Raw genomic sequence first — 21,109 nt, 5'->3', positions numbered from 1 at the left:
CCGGGCATTGGGGCTCTGGGAAGGGCCCCCAGAGCATTTGGGGGCCCCCAGGAGGCAGAAGTGCCTAAATGTGCCTCTGCTCCTTCCTTTTGTGTCCCCTCTCACTCTCCCCAGCCAATGGAGGCACAGTTGCCCATGACAACACTTGATTTGTATTTATTTGTGCATTTAATACATTTTTATACCACTCCACAACACTCCAAAAACACAACAATTAACACATTAACACAAAACAGTTAAAATGCAGATAAAACCTCTAAAACATAAAACTATAAATCAAAAGCCTGACGAAACAGGTATGCTTTTGGGTCCTGCTCAAAAACATCCGGAGAAGAGGAGGCTCTAATTTCGTTGGCTTTTATGATAACAAGTCAACCAAGAAGCAAGGAGATTGCAAGCCATTCGGAGGGCAGTGCCAGAAAACCAATCAGCAAGGGAAACACAGGTCTCCAAAATGGCACTTGAAGCGTCACAACATTTCGATCAAAACGGGGTTGTCCTACTCCGAGCTCAAAACAGACCCTTTATTTACAGGGTGTTCTGTTTCGAGCTTGAAATGGCCCATTTTGAGTTGAAATGTTTCACCATTGAAACGTTCTGCACATCCTTAGCTGAAATAAAGCACAATGGCAACCGAGCTAGAAGACACTGGTGCTACAGCTGCTGTATAAACCAAAGTGCCTCTATCCGGATCTGCATTTCCCCCCATTGTGTCCAATGTGGGGATGCCGTTTGCACAACTACCGACTGAGACAACTATGCTGCTGCTTCCATGGACACAGCAGCACCAGCACCAGCACCAGCTCCAGCACCAGTGTCTTCCAGGTCCCTTGCCCTTGTGCATCATGGCAGCCAATTATAATAGGCTTCATGCATGTTGTCTCCTGCTTGGGCTTTTTCTCCCTTTGTCTGCTGGAGCACTTAAGTCTCCTCACGGACTTGAAGTATTTCTCTTTTACTCAAGTTTCTTCAGCGCACACTCAGCATTTGATTGTACCAGTGTCAAGGGATAACTTGCATTTGGTAAACAGCATGGGTGGAGCCACCATTGTGTGCACGTGTTCAAAGAACACGTGCTGCGATTCTCCTGGGGCCACCCTGCAGCCCCTAGCCACGCCCCCTGCATCTGACATGGAAGCAGGGGGCGTGGTCAGACTGAAAACAGGGCCTCTCGGCTCCATTAGCAAGGTGCTTCAGCTAGGCCTTGCAAATGGGGCTGGAGGACCCTGTTTTCAAGTCTGGCCATGCCCCCCTGCATCAGTATCAGACACAGGGGAATAGCCAGTTACAAAAAGGGCCCCTCAGCTCTATTATTGAGGTGCTTCAGCCAGCCTGGCTGGAAGCACCTCTCGCTGCCTGTCAAGACACAAAGAGATGCTCACCCAGCGCTAGCTGTGAAGAACCTCAGTAACTGTGCTGAAGGGCCCTATTTTCAAGTCTGGCCACGCTCCCTGCATCAACATTAGATGCAAGGGGTGGACTAGGACCGGGGAGGCCCGAGTTCAAATCCACATTCAGCCATGAAACTAGCTGGGTGACTCTGGGCCAGTCACTTCTCTCTCAGCCTAACCTACTTCACAGGGTTGTTGTGAAAGAGAAACTCAAGTATGTAGTACACCGCTCTGGGCTCCTTGGAGAAAGAGCGGGATATAAATGTAAAATAATAATAAAAATAATAATACTTAAAACAAAGTTGGGGCCACCAGGGGGTGCAGTTGCACCTGAGTTGACAGCAGCTTTCTACGCCCCTGGTAAACAGCCACTGCAGATCAAACACTCAGGCCTATACTTAGTACAGTTGCCAGCTTTTGAACCATCCTCTGCTGGTGCCCCACAGAACAGCCTTTTGATACAATGAAGGACCACCAAGCATGTTCATGTTGACAATGTGGCACTCAGATTTTATCGCTGTTAATATTTCTCTTTGGATTGGGATTGCTCCGCATATGACTCAAGGCAGCAAATTTGACCAGTGGAGGTCACTGCTCTGACCTGCCAGCTGCTAAAGCCCAGAGTTGCCTGCAGTTTCCTTTGGCATGTTTAGGAGAAGGGAAGGAATGAAGGATGGTAGTATTGTGTGTCCATGTAACCGAAGGGGGCTCCTGCATGAAAGGAATTGTGCCAAAGGTTTCATGAAAAAATCTGTGTTTGGAGAAGGGCTCTGAAAGAAGTGAGAGAGCTGTTATCGTGCTGGCCTTTTGGGGAGGCAATTGCAGGAATAAGGGGAAGGAAGGGAGAAAGAAATCTGCAATGACAGCTAGAGAAATCTAATGCAGAACTCTCAGCACACTCACCAAGCTACAATGGAAATTAAACCCATCTACGTTTGCTGTGTGATTTGCTCTTAGAAGTTGGCAAGCCTCTCTGCTGGTGCCATTGAACTGTTGGCTATCCAAATATTTCTGAATGTTCACCAGCCACTCAGCTGCATATGTTTGCATAGGGCATTGAAGCTGTGGAATCTAATACAGCTACAGCTGAGGCCAGCAAAAGGGCTGAATTACGGGCTAAACTTAGGAAGAGTGTGCTTGACATAGGGGCAGAACTGGACAACTCTGATTGGCTTGCTAGATGTGTTGAGATGGCTGCAGCAATGAAAAATAAGGAATCAGGCTGTTGACGTCCTTGGTTTTCATGTTCATTTAGGGATATGGGTCTGGATGAGTGTGTTTTAACATCTGAACCAGTCAGGGCTGACCCTAGGATTTTTGGCATACACACCCCACCCCACCTGCCTGCCTGCTGGGAAGTGCAGAGCTGTGGCTTTAACCTGAGTCACAAAGGCCACTCATTTATGGGATTGACTGACCAGACCACACAGATGACCAGCAAATCACTAGCCCATGCTGGTTTGAGGACAGAGCAGGAGAGAGTTGCCAGTCTATGGTGGGGGCAAAACGCTTAACGTTCTGGAGATGATAAGATGCTGTGGTTAATTTGGCAATCTAGTCAGACTATTTCTTTTTGGAAATGAATGCTGAGGCAGGCAATTCATACTCAAGAGAGGGAAAACCCCTGATCGAAATATTTACCACACAGAGAATATTTATACAAAAAGAAAACACTTTAATTCTTTTCAGAAAATCTTTCAGCACAAAGGTCTCTTAATGTTACTATATTACAGATAACTCTCTGGGCAGAAGGTGCTGGTCTGCAGAATTTTAGCTTCATTAGCAGAAAATAAATCAAGGACAATAGTTTAAACTGCCAAAGGGGTAGCTGTGTTAGGCTGCAGCAGCAAAAATAACTGAGAGACTTGTGGTACCTTAGAGATTAACAGAATTATTGTAGCATAAGCTTCCAAAGATTACAGTCCACTTCATCATATGCATTAATTATAAACCTCAGTAGGACGCAGGTATGTGCGCGTGCGCGCGCACACACACACACACACACACACACACACACAGAGAAAAGATTTAAAACTAGTGGTGTCAAATGGCAGGAAATGCAAGGGTTCTAGTCATGAATAGGTGAAAAAACTACACAGAAATGTGGTGACAATTAACAACAGTACTAATTGGTGTTATAACCTCTTAGCAATGCTAATTAACTACGTAATGTGATTTCAAAAATCGTTGTCTCAACTAAGGGCTGCAGAGATGGTATCAAGTCTCATTATACATTCTAATTCAACTGACAGAGTTCCCTCTAAATTTTTTTTGTTGAAGTAGTGTTGAAGCCTGCAGCAGAGTGTCCTTGGAAGTTAAAATATTCTCCCACTGGTTTCTGTTGACATTTCTGATGTTGATGTGTGTCCATTTATTATTTTGCATATAGGAACATAAGAAGCTGCCATATACTGAGTCAGACCATAGGTCCATCTAGCTCAGTATTATCTACACAGACTGGCAGTGGCTTCTCCAAGGTTGCAGACAGGAATTTCTCTCAGCCCTATCTTTAAGATGCCAGGGAGGGAACTTGGAACCTAGATGCTCTTCCCAGAGTGGCTCCATCCACTCAGGGGAATATCTTACAGTGCTCACAAATCAAGTCTCCCATTCATATGGAACCAGGGTGTACCCTGCTTAGCTCAGGGGACAAGTCATGCTTGCTACCACAAGACCAGCTCTCCTTGAGACTGACCTGTTTCACCTATATAGACACAGAAGGGCACAACAGGCTGATGAATACATATATCACACTGAAGATGAGTAAATGAATCAGCCCTTGAAGGTATCGCTGACCTTAGCCCTATTAAGACATGCATACAGGGATCTATACGCTTGTACATGTGTTTGTGTGAAAGACTATACCTATGTTTATTTAAAAAGTGAACCGGGACATAGGCCCCCTCAAATTCAGGGTTTCCAGTTAGCAGGGGTTCCTATGAAACATGGCATCCATTAATGTTTAAAATGTGAACAAGACTGTCGCTGGGTGTGTGTTGGGTTTTTGTGACCCTGCTTCTGTCTCTTAAACAAAGAAATTAAGTGGGCGAATCTTTTCCTGGCATGGAGAGGAAATCCACTGTTGTTTCCCAGCAATGAACATTCAAATCCATCTCTCACATCAATACTATCTCACAAACAAAACAAACCTGAATATAATGCATGCAAATAAGTGTATATCTATGGTGAACATAATGTGTGAATAGAGCTATTATTGGGTCATGTATTGGTGTTGTCTGAGTGGAGATTCGGACAGAGTTGGAACTGAGGTTTGTAGCAGGGTCCCTGTATTTGTTTCTTTGTTATACATTTTGTTGTTGTTGGTCAGCAGCCTTTTAATATTAGGTCAAGGGTTCTCAAATTTGGGTCCCAAGATTTATTGGTTTACAATGCCCATCATCCCCAGGGATTATGGGAGCTGTAGTCCAAGAACATCTGCGGACTCAATTTTGTGAACCCTTGGATTAGGAGACTGTCTGTAAGCAAGGACAGGCCAATACCTATGTGAGAGAAGTGTCTTTGTCCAGGATGGGCTATACCAGGCCTGCTCAACTTAGGCCCCCCAGCTGTTTTTGAACTACAACTCCCATAATCCCCAGCCACAGTGGCCAATAGCTAGGGATTATGGGAATTGTAGGCCAACATCTGCAGGAGGGCCGAAGCTGAGCAGCCCTGGGCTATACCCTAGGTCAGTGATGATAATAGCTGGAATTGTATTTGCAGATGCTCTCAAATATGAATTCTGATGCCCAACTAGGAGTGTGACCTTTTTTTCTGGGCTTTATTTCTGTATCTTGAAAGTCAGCCCAACTCCAAGAAATTAAGCAGGTGAACTTTCCCCCATATTTTTTTGCCCAAGCCAGGAAAAAACTTCACCTGCTGAAATTCTTCATGCCCGTTTGCCATTAAAGGCATAGAAAAGAAAATCAAAATCCAAACAGCAGCAGCCCCTTAGCAATTCAGGGCAATTCAAAGGAGACTCCATGCCTTTAATAGCTGCATGACAGGGAAGGTCCAGAAGCCGTGGCTTTGCTTGTTGCTGCAATGTTGCTGACAGAAAAGCTGCCTTTGCTAAACTGCTTGATGTGCAGTAATCAAAAGTAAAGGATCCCCTGAGTATGCAGATCTCAATCTAACTCTGATTTCCTCAAGATGGGCTGGATGTTGATTTCTGCCTGTATCCATGTAGTAAGTGACAGATCAAAGCACTGCATGAAGGTAACCTACAATACAAAGGTTACCTCACAAGTAGCCAAAAATTGCAGGCTAAGTGAGTGTGTGGACTGGGAGAACTTGAAGGAAAATAGATGCTGTTGCTTTGAAAGAACCAGGAAGGAAGGAAGAAGGAAGGAGGGGGATTAGTTCCCTAAGAATATGTAGGGCAGGCCAAGTTTAGGCTCAGGCTCAGCATTTGTGATATACACCGCCTGTTCTCCTCTGTCAGAAGGTTATTTAGCAAGAAAAGTCATTGTCCAAAGAGTTTGTCTTGGAAAAGAACTTATTACAAAAATAAATATGCTATAATCAAAGCAGCTGCTAGATTCATCGGGAGCAGTGAAATTTCAGTTGGTGGGAAAGGTGGTCAGGGCTGCTTGTAAACAGGAGGAAAACCAATGCCCCTCGTTCCAGACCTGCTTTGAGTGTGAAAAGGCACCAGGCCCATCATATCAAGGGGAACACCTGGAAGGATATTCTTTACAGTGCACAAGGCAATTTATGTTGTCTGCATATGCTTTAAACAGCTCCATCTCCCTAAAAGAAAAGAGAAAAACAAAGTTATAGGTTGTTTGGTATTAGTAATACTTTGCATCAGGAATTCAGGATCTTAATTAAACAATTAATTAAATTCAAACCAGGGCCATGAAGTTGATTGCTAGGAATAATAACTTCCTTGTGTGAAATAAGTCTGGATCTGTGTCTCAGTTCAAACTTCGGTTTCAGATTGCAGTTTATTTCAAGCAAACAGGCTAACATAAACCAAGACTGGCGAGCTTGGCTCTCATGACTGATCTTGGGGTTTTTTAAAAACCTAAATTGGAGGTAAACACTTGTGTGGGAATGGAGGGGGAGCAGGCACTCCTAAGGCATTGTGCAGAGCTAGGCTGTAACTGCGTGACATCTGAACCAAAAGATTTATTCAGTCTCTTCTTTTTGTTTAAATAAACAAAAAGAAAATATTAAGCTTGTTGTTTCATTTATACCACTCTTCAACAGAAAAGTTCTCAAACCTATTTTTACCAGTGGGGTGGGAATGGGGGAGAATTATACCAAGAATAAGAACATAGGGAAAAGGGAGCAGAAGTACTTGTATGCATTGTTGACCCATGCAAGCAAAACTTACCCCACAACATCCACAGCATTTACAGTCCCCACAGAGTGTGCCTAGGAGTCCATTGACAGCTTGAATGGCACAGAGCACCAACTGAATAACACTCATGACCAGCAGCAAAGAGAAGAGAGATACATTCCAAGGCACGATGGACTCGGGTGCATGACACGTACTCCAGCTACTGTGGTTTGTGAGATAGTTTCTGTGCAAAAAAGAATAAAAGCTTTATGCATATTTCTCTCTCTCTATAGGTCAGTTTCTAACATTCTGTTACACTCTGTGTTTGCCTCACTTTTATAGGGGGTTGTGTAACCAAGTAACAGATCTCAAGGACACGGCCATGCACAGCGGGATGGGCTTGGTTCTCAGTGGCTTCCATTGCAATATGTGGGTCAAATCTGGGACTTGGGTCCTAAGATGCAAGTCTGCTGATGGCTGTAGACCATGGGATCACCAGGGGCACTGGCCAGGGTTAGTGGGACCTTGAAAAGGGCTGGAACTCTCCATCCTTCACCTTCTCTGCCTGCTGAACTTCAAGGATCTTAAGCTTGTCAGAAAAGGAATATCAGGTTCAGAAGCCGTAGAAAGAAAATCTAACACTAGGTACTGTGTGGCTTAGGAACAGTCTCATCCACAAATTTATCCACTGCCAATGCAATTTGCTGCCACTGCCAGTACCAATTTGCTAGGATTCCAGCTTTGGATCTACCCCAACTATGCCCACTTATTATTATTATTATTTCTTGTTTACACAGTCAGACAGGTGTTATTGACTGGTTTGTTTTATCCAGACATCAAGTCCTTCCCAAGGACCTGGGATGGCTGAATTTTATTATCAGTATTGTTGTTGTTACAGATATCCTTGCAGAATATAGGCTGTTCCCAGTAATGTTGTTTTTTGTAATTGGCTGATGGTGATTTCTGTGGCCCCTATGGTGTTGAGGTGCTCTTCAAGGTGTTTTGGAATTGCACCTAGGGCGCCAATTACTACTGGGATTGTTTTGATCTTCTTCTGCCACAGCCTTTCAGTTTCAATTTGTAGATCTTTGTATTTTGTGATTTTTTCTGTTTCTTTTTCTTCTATTCTGCTATCCCCTGGTATTGCTATGTTGATTATTTTGACTTGTTTTTCTTTCTTCTCGACTACAGTTATATCTGGTTGTATTGTGTGGCAGATGTTTTTCTGTTTGTAGTCGGAAGTCCCATAATATTTTTGCATCTTCATTTTTTACAACTTTTTCAGTTTTATGGTCCCACCAATTTTTGGCTACAGGTAGCTTGTATTTTTTGCAGATGTCCCAGTGTATCATCCCTGCTACCATGTCATGCCTTTGTTTGTAGTCAGTCTGTGCGATCTTTTTACAACAGCTGATTAGGTGGTCCACTGTTTCATCTGCTTCTTTACAAAGGCAGCACCTGCTGTTTGTTGTTGATTTTTCAACTTTTGCTCTTATTGCATTTGTTCTTAGTGCCTGTTCTTGTGCAGCCAATATTAAATCCTCTGTTTCTTTCCTCAAGTTGCCATTCTTAAGCCAATGCCAGGTCTTGGTGATGTCTGATTTTCCAGTTATATTGTGCAAATATTGACCATGCTGTGGCTTATTTTTCCATTTTTCTGCTCGGTTCTTGACTTGTTCTTTCTTGTAGGCCTGCTTTGTTTCATTGGTGTTTAATAGTTTCTCATTATTGACCATCTTAAGTGCATCTTCTTCACTGCCCAAGGCCTCTTTTCTCCTCCTCTGCTGTTTGATGGACTTGCAGCATTCCTCTTCCACCTCAGCTGCAAGGGAGGTATAGCTTATCTACATCACTGCGGGGGTGCAGAGCATGATTGATGTTCATTATTTTCCTGGTCTCCGGGGTGTAATTACCATTAGGCAAGGGGAGACAGTTGTCTCGGGGCCCCAGTGCCTCAAGGGCCCCCCCAAGAGGCACGTCACATGACTCCTCGCCCAACCACGTTGCACTCCCTGGATCTTTTAAGTACCTAGCAACACCTTTGTAAGGGAGAGAGGAAGAGTGATAGGATTTTCCATGCAAAAAGCTGGTATTAGCAGGTATGTTATGAATTTCTTCTAATTTTTTTTTTTAATCAATCTTTCCCTGAGTGTATTTTAGTGTAAAAAGTAGTGAATTCAGCTAATTTAAGTGGGGGGGGGGGGAGAAAAGGAAAAGGAATGAGAGAAAGAGCAGAGAGGAGGAGGAAGATAGGTGGTGTGAGATGGGCACAAGGCTATGTGTGGCTCACCAGTGGTGCATCAGAATCTAATCTGGCTCACCACCAAATTTTAGTTTGACACCACCTGGCATAGTGCATTTGCAAGAGAGAGAAAATCCAAGCCCCAATATTTATATGGGGGTGGAATCTTTTATGGGGGAAATTCTTGTTGCACCCCCTGTAATTTCCTGCTGGATTTCCCTGTGAACTAGATAATCACCCTATTCATAATGGGGATGTGAGTGTGAGTGCACTATATATTGCGAAGTGTGTTTGTGTGTGTATATCAGCGAGGGGCCCATTTCAAAATCTTGTCTCTGGGCCCACTCCAACCTTGCTATGCCCCTGTCTGGTCTTACGATCTGGCGTCTCTAGCTCTGCCTGGGTCCAGTCTATTATTCCTGCACTGTATCTGATAATAGCTATAGCTCAGGTGTTTATGGCTTGTATGGTGTTCCCGCCATTAAGTTTGGACTTTAGGACTTTTCTAACTCTATTGATATATTCACTTCCAATTTTTCTTTTCTTCACACACAACTTCAGTGTGTGCGATGTTATCAGCCTGGAGAATGCCCAAGTATTTGTAATGTTCTTTCTCTTCCAGGTTCTTGATCTTGCTTCCACTGGGCGGTTCTATTCCTTCTGTTTTTCTTATTTTTCCTCTGTTCATTATTAATGCAGCACACTTGTCTAGTCCAAACTCCATTGCTATATCGCTACTGAATATATGGACAGTGTTTAGGAGTGATTCAATTTCTGACTGGGACTTGCCATAAAATTTCAAATTGTCCATGTAGAGCAGATGGTTTATTTTACTTGATGTTTTAGTTATTTGGTATCCAAGGCCTGTTTTGTTTAGTATTTGTGAAAGTGGAGTCATGGTGATTACAAACAACAGAGGGGTTGTTTGTTGTTGTTGTTGTTGATGATAATGATGATGATGATGATGATGATAATAATAATAATAATAATAATAATAATAATAATAATAATAATTCAATTTCTATACTGCCCTTCAGAAATGACTCAGGGTGGTTTACACAGAGAAATAATAAATAAATAGAGTACCTCTATTTCAGAGGTACTGTGGATGTAGTGCACTCATGTGCATATTGGTGAGCCTTGATCTCTGTCATTACAATTCTCTCATGCTCGGTGCCCATAACCCGTGCTTTTGGAAAATCCTTTCCCTACAACAATTTTAATGAATCTTAGAATCACATGCTAGGAATTCTCCAGGTCTGGTTTTGAACCAAATGTAGTTGTGGGGAATATAAACTCACATCAGGCCTCATGGTGCAGGCAAAGTTTAACTCTTTTTTCATTTACTTTCCCCAAGGAAAATCCTCCCTGGAACTGTAATGTATTTGCTCCCCTGCCCAACTGCTATTTAATGTAAAATATTTACCAATTCTAAATATCATTAATAATATTTCAAACAACAAAATGTTCACAAAACAAAAAGAATGAGGAAGGGAGAGAAAATGGTTGCCTGTCTCAGAAGGACTTACAGTCTAAAAAGAAACACAACAGAAATGCCAGCAACAGCCACTGAAAGGCTGCTGTGCTGGATTGGATAGGGACAGTTGTTATCCCCCTACTAAACGCCCCTGGTGGCGCAGTGGTAAAACTGCCGCCCTGTAACCAGAAGGTTACAAGTTCGATCCTGACCAGGGGCTCAAGGTTGACTCAGCCTTCCATCCTTTCGAGGTCGGTAAAATGAGTACCCAGAATGTTGGGGGGCAATATGCTAAATCATTGTAAACCGCTTAGAGAGCTTCCAGCTATAGAGCGGTATATAAATGTAAGTGCTATTGCTATTGCTATACATAAGGAAGTCCTAACTCTATAAGGTGCCTCTTTATCCAGTTAGCAGGGGTTCCTATGAAACATGGCATCCATTAACATTTAAAATGTGAACAAGACTGTCACTGGGTGTGTGTTGGTTTTTTGTGACCCTGCTTCTGTCTCTTAAAGAAAGAAATTAAGTGGGCGACTCTTTTCGCATGGAGAGAAAATGGTGGGAAGAGTTCTACTTATTGTAGTTAGGGTTTTTTTTGTCAAGGGGTCTGTTAAAAGGCACAAAACCAAAGCTGGGGGAAATGCGATTGCAACCTTAGAAGTAATATGAATCTGTAGAATCTCCTCAATATGAAACGTTGCTGGGCCATAAATCCAGCCCATTGAAGTTTCTGATACTATTGGCAACAATTGTCTAGTTTCTAAAGAAAGGATAAACAAAACTTTAAAAGTATGACTGCTCCATTGGTGGCACTGCTCTATTTACAGTATGATTCACTGAAACTATGATAGGCAGAGGAGCCATCATGGTGTAGTGGTTAGAGTGCTGGACTAGGACTGGGGAGACCCGAGCTCAAATCCCCATTCAGCCATGAGACTTGCTAGGTGACTCTGGGCCAGTCACTTCTCTCTCAGCTTAACCTACTTCACAGGGTTGTTGTGAGGAGAAACTCAAGTATGTAGTACACCGCTCTGGGCTCCTTGGAGGAAGAGCGGGATATAAAATGTAAATATAAAATAAATAAATAAATAAATAAATAAATAAATAAAAATCCACACCTAGTTCTTGCATTCTCACATGCCTCAGGAAATGCACCAATATGGTCAAATTAACAGGATAAAACAAATTTGTGGCAACAAACTATGGTTTCAGTTGGCATTGTTCACCCACACTGCCAGAATTCAGGATGGAGTGATTACTATTACCAGCTAGAAATGTGAATGCCTACTCTTTGGAGTATCTTGCATTCCTCTGGGTACATTTTGACAGTTGGAAGTGATCAGGTGATGTGTTTGGTAAGCACTGTACTTCAGAATGACATATAGAGACGAGAAACATCCTTCCTTAGAGTAATGTCACTCTCCCTGCCCCACCATTTGCTATTTGGTGAAATAGTTTACAGATATCTTACCCATTCTGGAATGGATAGTCCCACGACCCATCTTCCATTAAACACAAAGGGCCGTTGTTCAGAGCAACTGCTGAAACAATAAAGCTGTATCCAGCTCCCACAACTCCCACTGCTGCAAATATTATAGAAGTGAACATCTGTCAGAATCAAGAGAAATGGAGAGGTCAAGTCAAAGTCCATCGTACATCATCCAGCTGGTGTTTACAGCATAACAGTGTTTATGGCCCATAAATAGCATATGAGGAAGCAACGCCACCAACACCATAGCCAAAGCCATGGAGCTTTCCAACCTTGTGGATCACATCCTGGTAGAAACCAAGAGTGGGGCTCTCTGACACATAATGTTTTTAAATTTTATTTTTATTTATTTATTTAAAATATTTATATACCGCCCCAAACCCATGTCTCTGGGTAGTTTACCATAAAACAATACAAACCAAAAACCAAATTAGAACATTAAAATAATTTAACATTTAACTCAGTGTTAAAAAAAGTAAGTCTAATTAAAAGCCCGGGTGAACAAATGTGTCCTAACTGCCTTTTAAAAAGTTATCAGAGATGGGGAGGCTCTTATTTCGGTAGAGAGCACATTCCAAAGCCTTGGGGCAGCAACAGAGAAGGACCGTCCCTGAGTAGCCACCAGATGAGCTGGTGGCAACCGCAGACGAACCTCTCCAGATGATCTCAATGGGTGCTAGGGCTCATGGCGAAGAAGTCATTCTCTTAAATACCCAGGGCCCAAGCTGTTTAAGGCTTTATAGGTTATAACCAAAACCTTATATTTTTGCCCAGAAACTTATCGTCAGCCAGTGTCGCTCTTTCAATATAGGAGTGATATGATCTCTCCTAGACGACCTAGAGAGACCAATCTGGCTGCTGCATTCTGTACTAACTGCAGTTTCTGGACTATGTACAAAGGCAGACCCACACAGAACTCAATGCAGTAGTCAAGTCTGGAGGTTACCAGCATATGTACAACTGTTCTGAGGTCGTTTATCTCAAGAAACGGACGCAGCTGGCATATCAGTTGAAGCGGATAGAAAGCACCTCTGGCCTCCGCCTCAACCTGGGCCGCCAGGGAGCGGTTAGGATCCAAATGTCCCAGACTGTTTACTCCCAGACTGCATACCCCTTTCTTCCGGGCAAACGTGACCCTATCACACTTCCAGATGCTAACAGATTCCGTTCAATAATCCCAGAAGTTGTCAGTCCCATAGCAAAAAGAAAGGAAGTGGCCTATAGGGGCCTGGCAAGCTCCTACTATGAATTTTCAGCTTTTAGAAACTAAACAAAGAGAATGAGCCCATTTACTTGTGGAGATATAAGGAAAAGAGCAGAGGCAGCTGGTGTGGGCGCCACTGGGAGGGGGCGGCAGGAGGCACCTTTAAGTAGAAATGAGTAGGTGCTTAGTGCACTCAGCTTCACGCATGGATGGATGCAAGGAGCTTGCTCGTCTGTCAAGCCCTCGCTGGGTGGGACAAGCACACCCTACTCAGATTCCATCCTCAGCTTTTTACTGAGGTAGCGGGGGGCGGGGGGAATCATCCTACCCAGGTTGAAGATGGCTCCTACCCTACTTTCAGTTATGAAAACAGCCCCAATGTCCAGGAAAGGTATGCTTTGTTTATCCCTTATCCCAGTAACTACAGCATTGTACCAAAGAAGCATACCATACAACAACCCTTGAACAAATACATTTGCCCTTTTGCAACTATTTGCCTGGACTTTGAAAGGGGTTTTTTTAAATATAAAAGATATACTTCATTGTTATACAAAGTAGATCACACAATGATTACTGCTCTGCAATGTACAGGGACTTTGCTTTGTGCTATGAGCCAATATTTGTAGTACAGTACTCAAAACTATAATAATTGTATGATAATGATAATGATAATGAGTGGAGCCAGACTCCACAGGGCTAATACTACTTATTCTAGAAAGCAGAAGTAGTGGGCAGCATCCAGACCAAGTTAGTTGTGACTAAATTAATGGAATGTAAGTTATTAATTACCAGATCCCATTGAAATTAATGTGTCTTCTTAGTCATAACTAACTTGTCTCATTGATTTTAATGATGTTTAATCATGACTATCCAGTCTGGATGCTGCCAAGTATGATTTAGTTTTTCCATAAGATGGCATACCTGATCTGTAAGGCAGTGCAGTGTGGGATTATTCTGAGTGAGGCTCAGTATTTTTAATAGCAGCATGACAGGCAGAATTTCAACTGATCTACTGCTCGCACTATTAGAAAACTAATGCCACTTTAATTTCCGCTGGTCTGTGCCTCTATCTGAAAATATGGTAACTTCTGCTAGGGTTGCCTCCTCCTTTCTTGACAAAGGCTCCTGTGCATTCATCAACCCCATGATGAATTTGTATTTGTATTCATAGGATGCTGAAAAGTGCAACAGATCCTGCTTGTAAGAGAATTTCAGTGACAGGAAAAGAAGCACCTTTTGCATTTCTAGCTGTCATACAGCACAAAGTTACAGGACAGTCTGTCAAGAAAAGCACTGCCAACTTGAGTCTTCTCCACTGGAGATATACAGGCAAGAGTCAGCAAGTAGCTCCACTTTTCTCCCTACATTGAATGGATTTTGGTCCAGGGGCGTATCTAGAGGTAGGGCAGGCAGGGCACATGCCCCGGGCGCCACTTGAAGGGGGGGGCGCCATTTTGTAAAATTAATTTTTTTTAAAAAAATGGCTGCCAAAAACAAAATGGCCACCGTGCATGCTCAAATAGCCTCTGTGAGGCTCTAGGTCATGCCAAGCTTTGCAGAGGCCATTTGAGCATGCGCGGTGGCCATTTTGTTTTCAGTGGCCTTTTTTTTTTTTTAAAGATTATTTTTAAAAACGGCCACTGCACATGCTCAAATGGTCCCTGCGAGGCCCTAGAGGCCAGCGGGGTGAGGGGGAATCTTTGCAACCCCCCCAGCCTTTAGGAAGCCCCCCAAAGGGGCTACGGGTAAAAATAATAATAATAATAATATAATATAAGACACTGTACACATATTCAGATTGGCACTATGTACAGAGAATCAGGGCTTGTGAATACTAAGCTGACGCTTAAGAGCTAGGATTGTATTCATTTGCTCTTACTTTGCTTTTTGTGATAAGTGAGTTAAATGTGATGTCTTGCTAATATGGCTATTAATGGTGAGCTTGTCTTTGAATCAGTGTGAAACCCTTAATATTAAGGCCCACTGGGAGTTTCTTGCTCTCTTTCTCTCATTTTAACTGTCTTTCTGAAAGACTAGAATATATTCCAAGCAGTGACACAGTTTACTCTGCATATCCTTTAATTATTTACAGAGTATCTGGGAAAAGTCAAATTCTCCATTGATTTTTAACATTTATGTAATGGTGATGCTACAATGCATAGTAGAGAATTAGACAGGCACTTCTGTTTAGTTTTCCAAGTACATCTCCACATAGTATTTGGGCATTTCATGAGCCCCCACATACTGAAATTTGTAGTTTTCCAGCATTTTTTGGTCTGGCTAAGTCCACTGCTAAATAGTTTTTGAAATATTAAAAGATTAATGAGCTTGACTTGTATTTTTCAGCTGATATTATGGTAAAGTTATCTGAAAGCTGGGTGTCAGATGCTTGGACAGGGGGCGCAATTTCAGTGTTTGCCCTAGGCGCTATTTCCCTTAGATACGCCTCTGTTTTGGTCACCTTAACTTAAGTCTATACAGTGTTTTATAAGAAGACTAATAGCCAAAGCAGACAAGACACAGCCGCAATTTAATACCACCTCATGCTCCATAGAACCTGCCTTTAGCTATGCAGCAGAAAACATACAGGTACATTTGCCACAGTGGAATAAAAGCAGCTTTACGGGAGTGATTTAGACAGGGGAACATCATGGTAGGAAGGGTTAAACTTTCCTAGCACTCCAATAAAACTCAGAGCCCTACTTGAGAATAAGCTGCATGAGACACAGTGAGATTTGTTTGGGAGTTAACATGCTGGACTGCATGGGCAAATTCATATAAATGATGAACGCTTGTTGAAAAGCAGTATATAAATATACATCATATTCATATGAATTTTTCCTGAAAGAGTTTTATCAGTGCTGGGACATGAATCCACATCACAACATACCACACCCTAGTTCAAATTACTTCTCAGGAATCTCATTTTTATACCATTTTTGAGTAGTCCAGAGTATCTATTTGGCTGACAATATACCAGTTTTGTATTTTATTACTGTTTTGTAAAATAGTAAAATAGCCAGTGACTTTTTGATATTCTCAAAAGAATAGTATTTGGGAGTTTGTATAACACATTGCAAAATATATGCATTTGTAATGTCTAAATGGGTTTCCAAGAAAGCAGGCATGCACATAATTTGAAGTTAAAATTTATATACTTCTATAACTAGATATATTAAAAGCAAAAGGTTATCGGCATTTTCTCATGATTCTGATGTATGAATTCAGGGGTCAAGCAGACAATGCCGTCATGGGATGGAGACGCATATGTAAACCATGAACTATTTAGCCAATTAAAAAGGTCAGAAAAATCTATTTCCCCCAAGAAATAAAAATGTCTGTAATTAATTTGAATGTCTTTGTACAGAATGGGATCAGATGCAGTCTGTGTGGCAAACTTGTCCTAGACTGGCTGAAATTTGACTGTCTGCATAGTGATGAGCTACAAACATATTTCCACCTGAGATATAACTTGGGGGTTAGACCTATACTTACCGCAAATCTCTTTCCACAGCTTTCATTACCACAGCAGCCACAGCAATCATTATTCTTAAGACCCAAAAAAACCAAGGCAGGAAACACCATCTGATGACAGCAGAAAATAAAATTTGATGAGGCCTGAGAATTACCAGCTTAGTGTCATTTAACCTGAAAATTGAAACTTCATATATCTTTTTGCAGAATATTCATATTGCAGTCAGCAGGTCTACTCTCATGTATTCACCAGGCTCACTACAGCATTGTCCAAGGATGTATTTCTAATCATGTTTACTTGTAAGTAAGCACTGCTAAATCCAATACTAGGACTTACTTCCAAGTTAAAAGAAAAAGAAAAAAGGCTAGCATGTGTCAGTAACTGTCCCAGTATATAAAAGAGGTAATGTCAATCAGTGATATCCTTTACTGGAGCAACTTTACATACACATTGAATCTTTCCTGGTTTATGTCATTTTTGAATTTCCAGCTTACTTATTGAATAAACTGGCAACTTCATTTGCAACACAGCATGCACCATGTCTTTGGTAAAACTTCTTCAAATCCTGATCCTTTAGTCTGAGCAATGACAAAATGAGAATATGACATTTGACCTACTCACCAGTACACCAGAACCCAAGAGCCCTCCAAAGCACCAGACTTCTTTTGTAATATGTTCACTGGTTTCAACATTTCCGCCAGGGAAAAACAGCAAGATATTGGCAAGGGTACACAGGACAGCCAAAGGAATTAGAATAACTCCAAGGCACTTTGCACACTCTCTGCAACACATATTGCAAACTTCACAAAACAATATTGCAATCCAAAACAATATTGCAGACTTCACAAAAGAAGAATGAAAAAATGTCCTGGAATCACTCAGTGTTTTTTTAACAAGACCGTCTTGGTGTAATTCACCCTAATGTTTTGGATTCAGCCCTGGAGTGGTTTCCTTGCTGGAGGTTGCAGTCTGCCGGAAACCCAGTGCTCTGATTATTTATACACGTCGTCATTATCTCATTTTTCTGCATCTCTTCTCCCACCCCTCCAATGAGATTATGTTCAGACCAACCTCTGATTTTACCATGACAACCAGAGATCTCTGTTAATATTCTACAAATGTGGACAAGACCGTCAGTGGTTTGGAATGGATGATTGAAAACACCCCTCCCAGTAATGGAGAATTGTTTTTGGTTGTTTTTTTTTAAAGCAATGTACTTGTTAAACCACTACACTGAACCACCCCACTCCAAATTCTTAACTGTAGTGAAATAAAACTGAATCATAATGATTTCATATCACCCCAGTCATTTCACAGGGAATTCTCCAGTAATTACGTGCAAGTGAAACACGCTAATATTTTCTTGATCTATAATACCTTGAGAGTCAGAGCAAGATAAAAGCTGTAAATCAAATAATGACTATTTTAAGATGAGCCATAGAAACTGTGTAACCCAAGCAAAGGTTTATTGGCCATTATCACTACACTGTTCAATAGCTGTTTTATATTGGAGGCCAGAGAGTCTGTATACATTTCTTAGAATTCCATATTTCTAGAGATATGAGCTGTACTCTAGGACAGGGTTTCTTAGCCTTGGGCCCCCAGATGTTGTTGGACTACAACTCCCATCATCCTCTGCCACAAAGGCCATGTCTGGGGATGATGGGAGTTGTAGTTCAACAACATCTGGAGGCCCAAGGTTAAGAAACCCTGCTCTAGGACATTTACTTCCAAAGCAGACTTGCTTCCAAGTGAAGATGAAAAGGATCAGGTTGCACGGTTGTTAACCACTAAAAGCCCTGTGGTCTTTGATAGAATACAGGAGAGGTTCACCATTGCCACCTCCCGTGCAGTATGAGATTATGCCAGGCATCCTCAAACTGCGGCCCTCCAGATGTTGCTGAACTACAACTCCCAGCATCCCTAGACACAATTTTTTGTGGCTGGGTATGCTGGGAGTTGTAGTTCAGCAACATCTGGAGGGCCGCAGTTTGGGGATGCCTGGATTATGCCTTTCAGCATCTTCCAAGGTACCACTCATTTTTTAAGGCTGTCTTTGGGATTTTCATCTGTATTACAATAGCACACCATCCTGTCCTGTGTGATGAGAAGCACCAGCCCAGAATGACAGTTGCATCATCTGGTGCTGCCAAGTAGCCCACTCTTGGAGAGTGGCTCCTTCCCTTGGGCTCATCAGGGCCCTTCAAAACAGTAGTCAATGGCTTTAATTATAACATCTGTCTTAGCGGTCACAGCAGAGTAGGGCTGTATCCTAACCATTTGATCAGTGCTGCTCCGTCCTTGTCAAAAGCTCCTTCTGCTAGCAGAAGCAGAGATGCACTTATGCAAGGATCCTTTCTTTGCATAAATGCAAGCTTTTTTCTGGAGCTTCCAGTGAAGGAGCAGCGCTCTGCAAAATGTTAGGATACAACTCATCATTTTTATTGCTCTGTATACCTACTGTAAGCTATCTTGAGCTCTTTTTCTCTGCTGCTTTGAGCTCAGTTTCATCTGCTGCTTTGAGCTCTACCCTGGTGCAAAGCTCTACATAAGAGGTGAAGGCCCAAGAGCATAGCGAACAGAGAAGCAGATTAGATAGGCTGGAAAACCTTCCAAGGCCATCTAGTGAGCTTTGTAGCTAAACGTTTGCACACTAGTGACTCTCCTCGCAGCTGAATCTCTGCTGAACCCTATTGAACTCTGTGATCTCTCCTGACAGTTCTGAGTTCCATATATCATCAAAAATCTATTTATTAATTAAAAATTCTCTTATGTACCACCTCCTCAAAAGACTCTAGGTGGTGAACAACAACAATACCAATACCAATACCAATTAATGTAAATAATAATAATAAAATTAAAGGGCAAATGCCTGGTGAAACAGGTGGGTCTTAAGAAGGGCTTTAAAAGCATCCAGGGAGGGGGCTGAACGAATCTGGGGGGAAAGAGTGTTCCAAGAAGAGGGGTGGCCACAGAGGAGGCCCTCCTACGGGCCCAGGCACTACCCACTACAACAGGGCCTGGGACACTGAAGAGTGTATCTGAAGAGAGTAACATTGCAGTGTGGATTTCAATGATCTTGCTGCTCCCCATCACCATATATGGCTTTATGGGGGTAGGGTTGTGCTCCTGGCCCTCAAGGCAGACACGGGGGCCACCACCTTGGCTCTTATGTCACAAGTCTCGGGTCATCCAATAGCAGTATAGGAGTGGCTGCATAAGCAGCCAGCTCTTATTCCATCCTCCCTCAGTTGCTTTGGGCTAAGCACCCCTCCATCCCATCCCATCCCATTTCATTGAAGGTTGTCTGGTCGCCTTTTGGGACTAAGTAAGAATTTTTTGAGTCACACCTTGTTGGCTCTGGTGTGGCCTTTTTTCACCTACTTCTCTCTGAAGTTAATTGTAAGGTTGTCATTCTTGAATGTTTGGTCACTTTGTTGGTGAGTGCAGGTTGGTGTAGGCTGTCTTGATCGATGTCCGACTGGAGGACCATTTTAAGGTGAGTAGGCAAGCCAAGGAACAGCCCTTGCAGGTTTTGTGGCCCTTGGCTGGGATCTGCCCCTACTTGGAGGCTGCTGGTACCCACCACTCAGAGTTCTGTGGCCTGGGTGGGTGAGGCTGGTTGGCCTACCCTCAGCGGGGTTAACACCTTGTGGTTGTTATGATGTCCAGACCTTGCCTGGGCTGAATTAACACCCAATCTTTTGCCCTGTTTTTGGCGATCATCCTTATGAGCCTGACCCATAGAGGGGGTACCTGCACTCTAATTGTTGTTCCTCGTTGCAGGTTATTGTAACATTAATTAATAATGTGGCCCTAGTTCATCCAATTACATTTGTCTTTATTGGGCCTGGGTGTGCAATCCTTCCTCCCAGAAGCCCAAAAATAAGTCCCTGAGGGCTGTGCAACCCTCATGGACATATTTTCAGATGGCACACAAGTGCTTCTTGGGGAAGGGAAGGTCATCGTGATTTGACCCCATTGCTGAGCCAACAGTGAAGCTGAGTTAGTTGAACTTTTCTGAAGCACTAATGCTTCTCCCATTGATGTCTGCCACTGAAATTAGCTTTGTTGGATTTTGGCCCTCCTGTACTGTTTGATAAGATGCATTTTTATAACATCTACAAGCTTAAGCTACATGAACAAAAACATTCTACAAATTGATGCTCATTGTCATTTTACAAGCTTTCTCTTCTTTTATGGACAGATAGATTTCCCCCATGATATTCAGGTTGACCTGTGATAATTTTTAGGAGAGCTGAAGGTGGCATGCTAGAGCATCACAACTTGTAGTATAAATGCACACTAATTTCTTTCCCCCCATTGTCACCTCTAGTCAAAAGGCCTTACAGGTTGTTAAAGGTCTACAAACATCTGCCAAGCCTGTTTACCAACAATGAGGGCTGGATATAGATGAGCACACCGTAAGGAACAATGCCTGTTCCATACCATTGTCAGCTTTCTGAAATGTACCCCCCAGTTCAATCAGAATCTGTCTCCAGGCTAACCTGAGAATTTTCAGAACCTCTCACTTTTCAACT

General features: G+C 42.5%; 1 protein-coding gene across 1 annotated transcript; it reads right to left on the bottom strand.

Annotated features, from left to right (window-relative positions):
* Positions 1–3,045: 3,045 nt before the first annotated feature.
* On the bottom strand, positions 3,046–17,651 carry TM4SF4 (transmembrane 4 L six family member 4). The gene is made up of 5 exons (XM_053304498.1): positions 17,190–17,651; positions 16,589–16,678; positions 11,872–12,008; positions 6,733–6,922; positions 3,046–6,143 (listed from the first exon to the last, which is right to left on the bottom strand). The coding sequence occupies exons 1-5, from the start codon at positions 17,358–17,360 to the stop codon at positions 6,126–6,128; spliced, it is 606 nt and encodes a 201-aa protein (XP_053160473.1). The 5' UTR covers positions 17,361–17,651; the 3' UTR covers positions 3,046–6,125.
* Positions 17,652–21,109: the final 3,458 nt, after the last annotated feature.

The sequence above is a fragment of the Hemicordylus capensis genome, chromosome 3, assembly GCF_027244095.1.
Source record: "Hemicordylus capensis ecotype Gifberg chromosome 3, rHemCap1.1.pri, whole genome shotgun sequence".
NCBI lineage: Eukaryota > Metazoa > Chordata > Lepidosauria > Squamata > Cordylidae > Hemicordylus > Hemicordylus capensis.
This window is presented reverse-complemented; position numbering and strand designations above follow the sequence as displayed.

Excerpts from the sequence above, each read along its gene's own strand:
- TM4SF4 (XM_053304498.1), bottom strand. The coding sequence starts at position 17,360 with ATGTGTTGCAGAGAGTGTGCAAAGTGCCTTGGAGTTATTCTAATTCCT. Across the intron at positions 12,009-16,588 it reads GCTGTGGAAAGAGATTTGCG|ATGTTCACTTCTATAATATT; the intron begins GTAAGTATAGGT and ends TGATTCTGACAG. Across the intron at positions 6,923-11,871 it reads GACTATCCATTCCAGAATGG|AAACTATCTCACAAACCACA; the intron begins GTAAGATATCTG and ends TTTTTTGCACAG.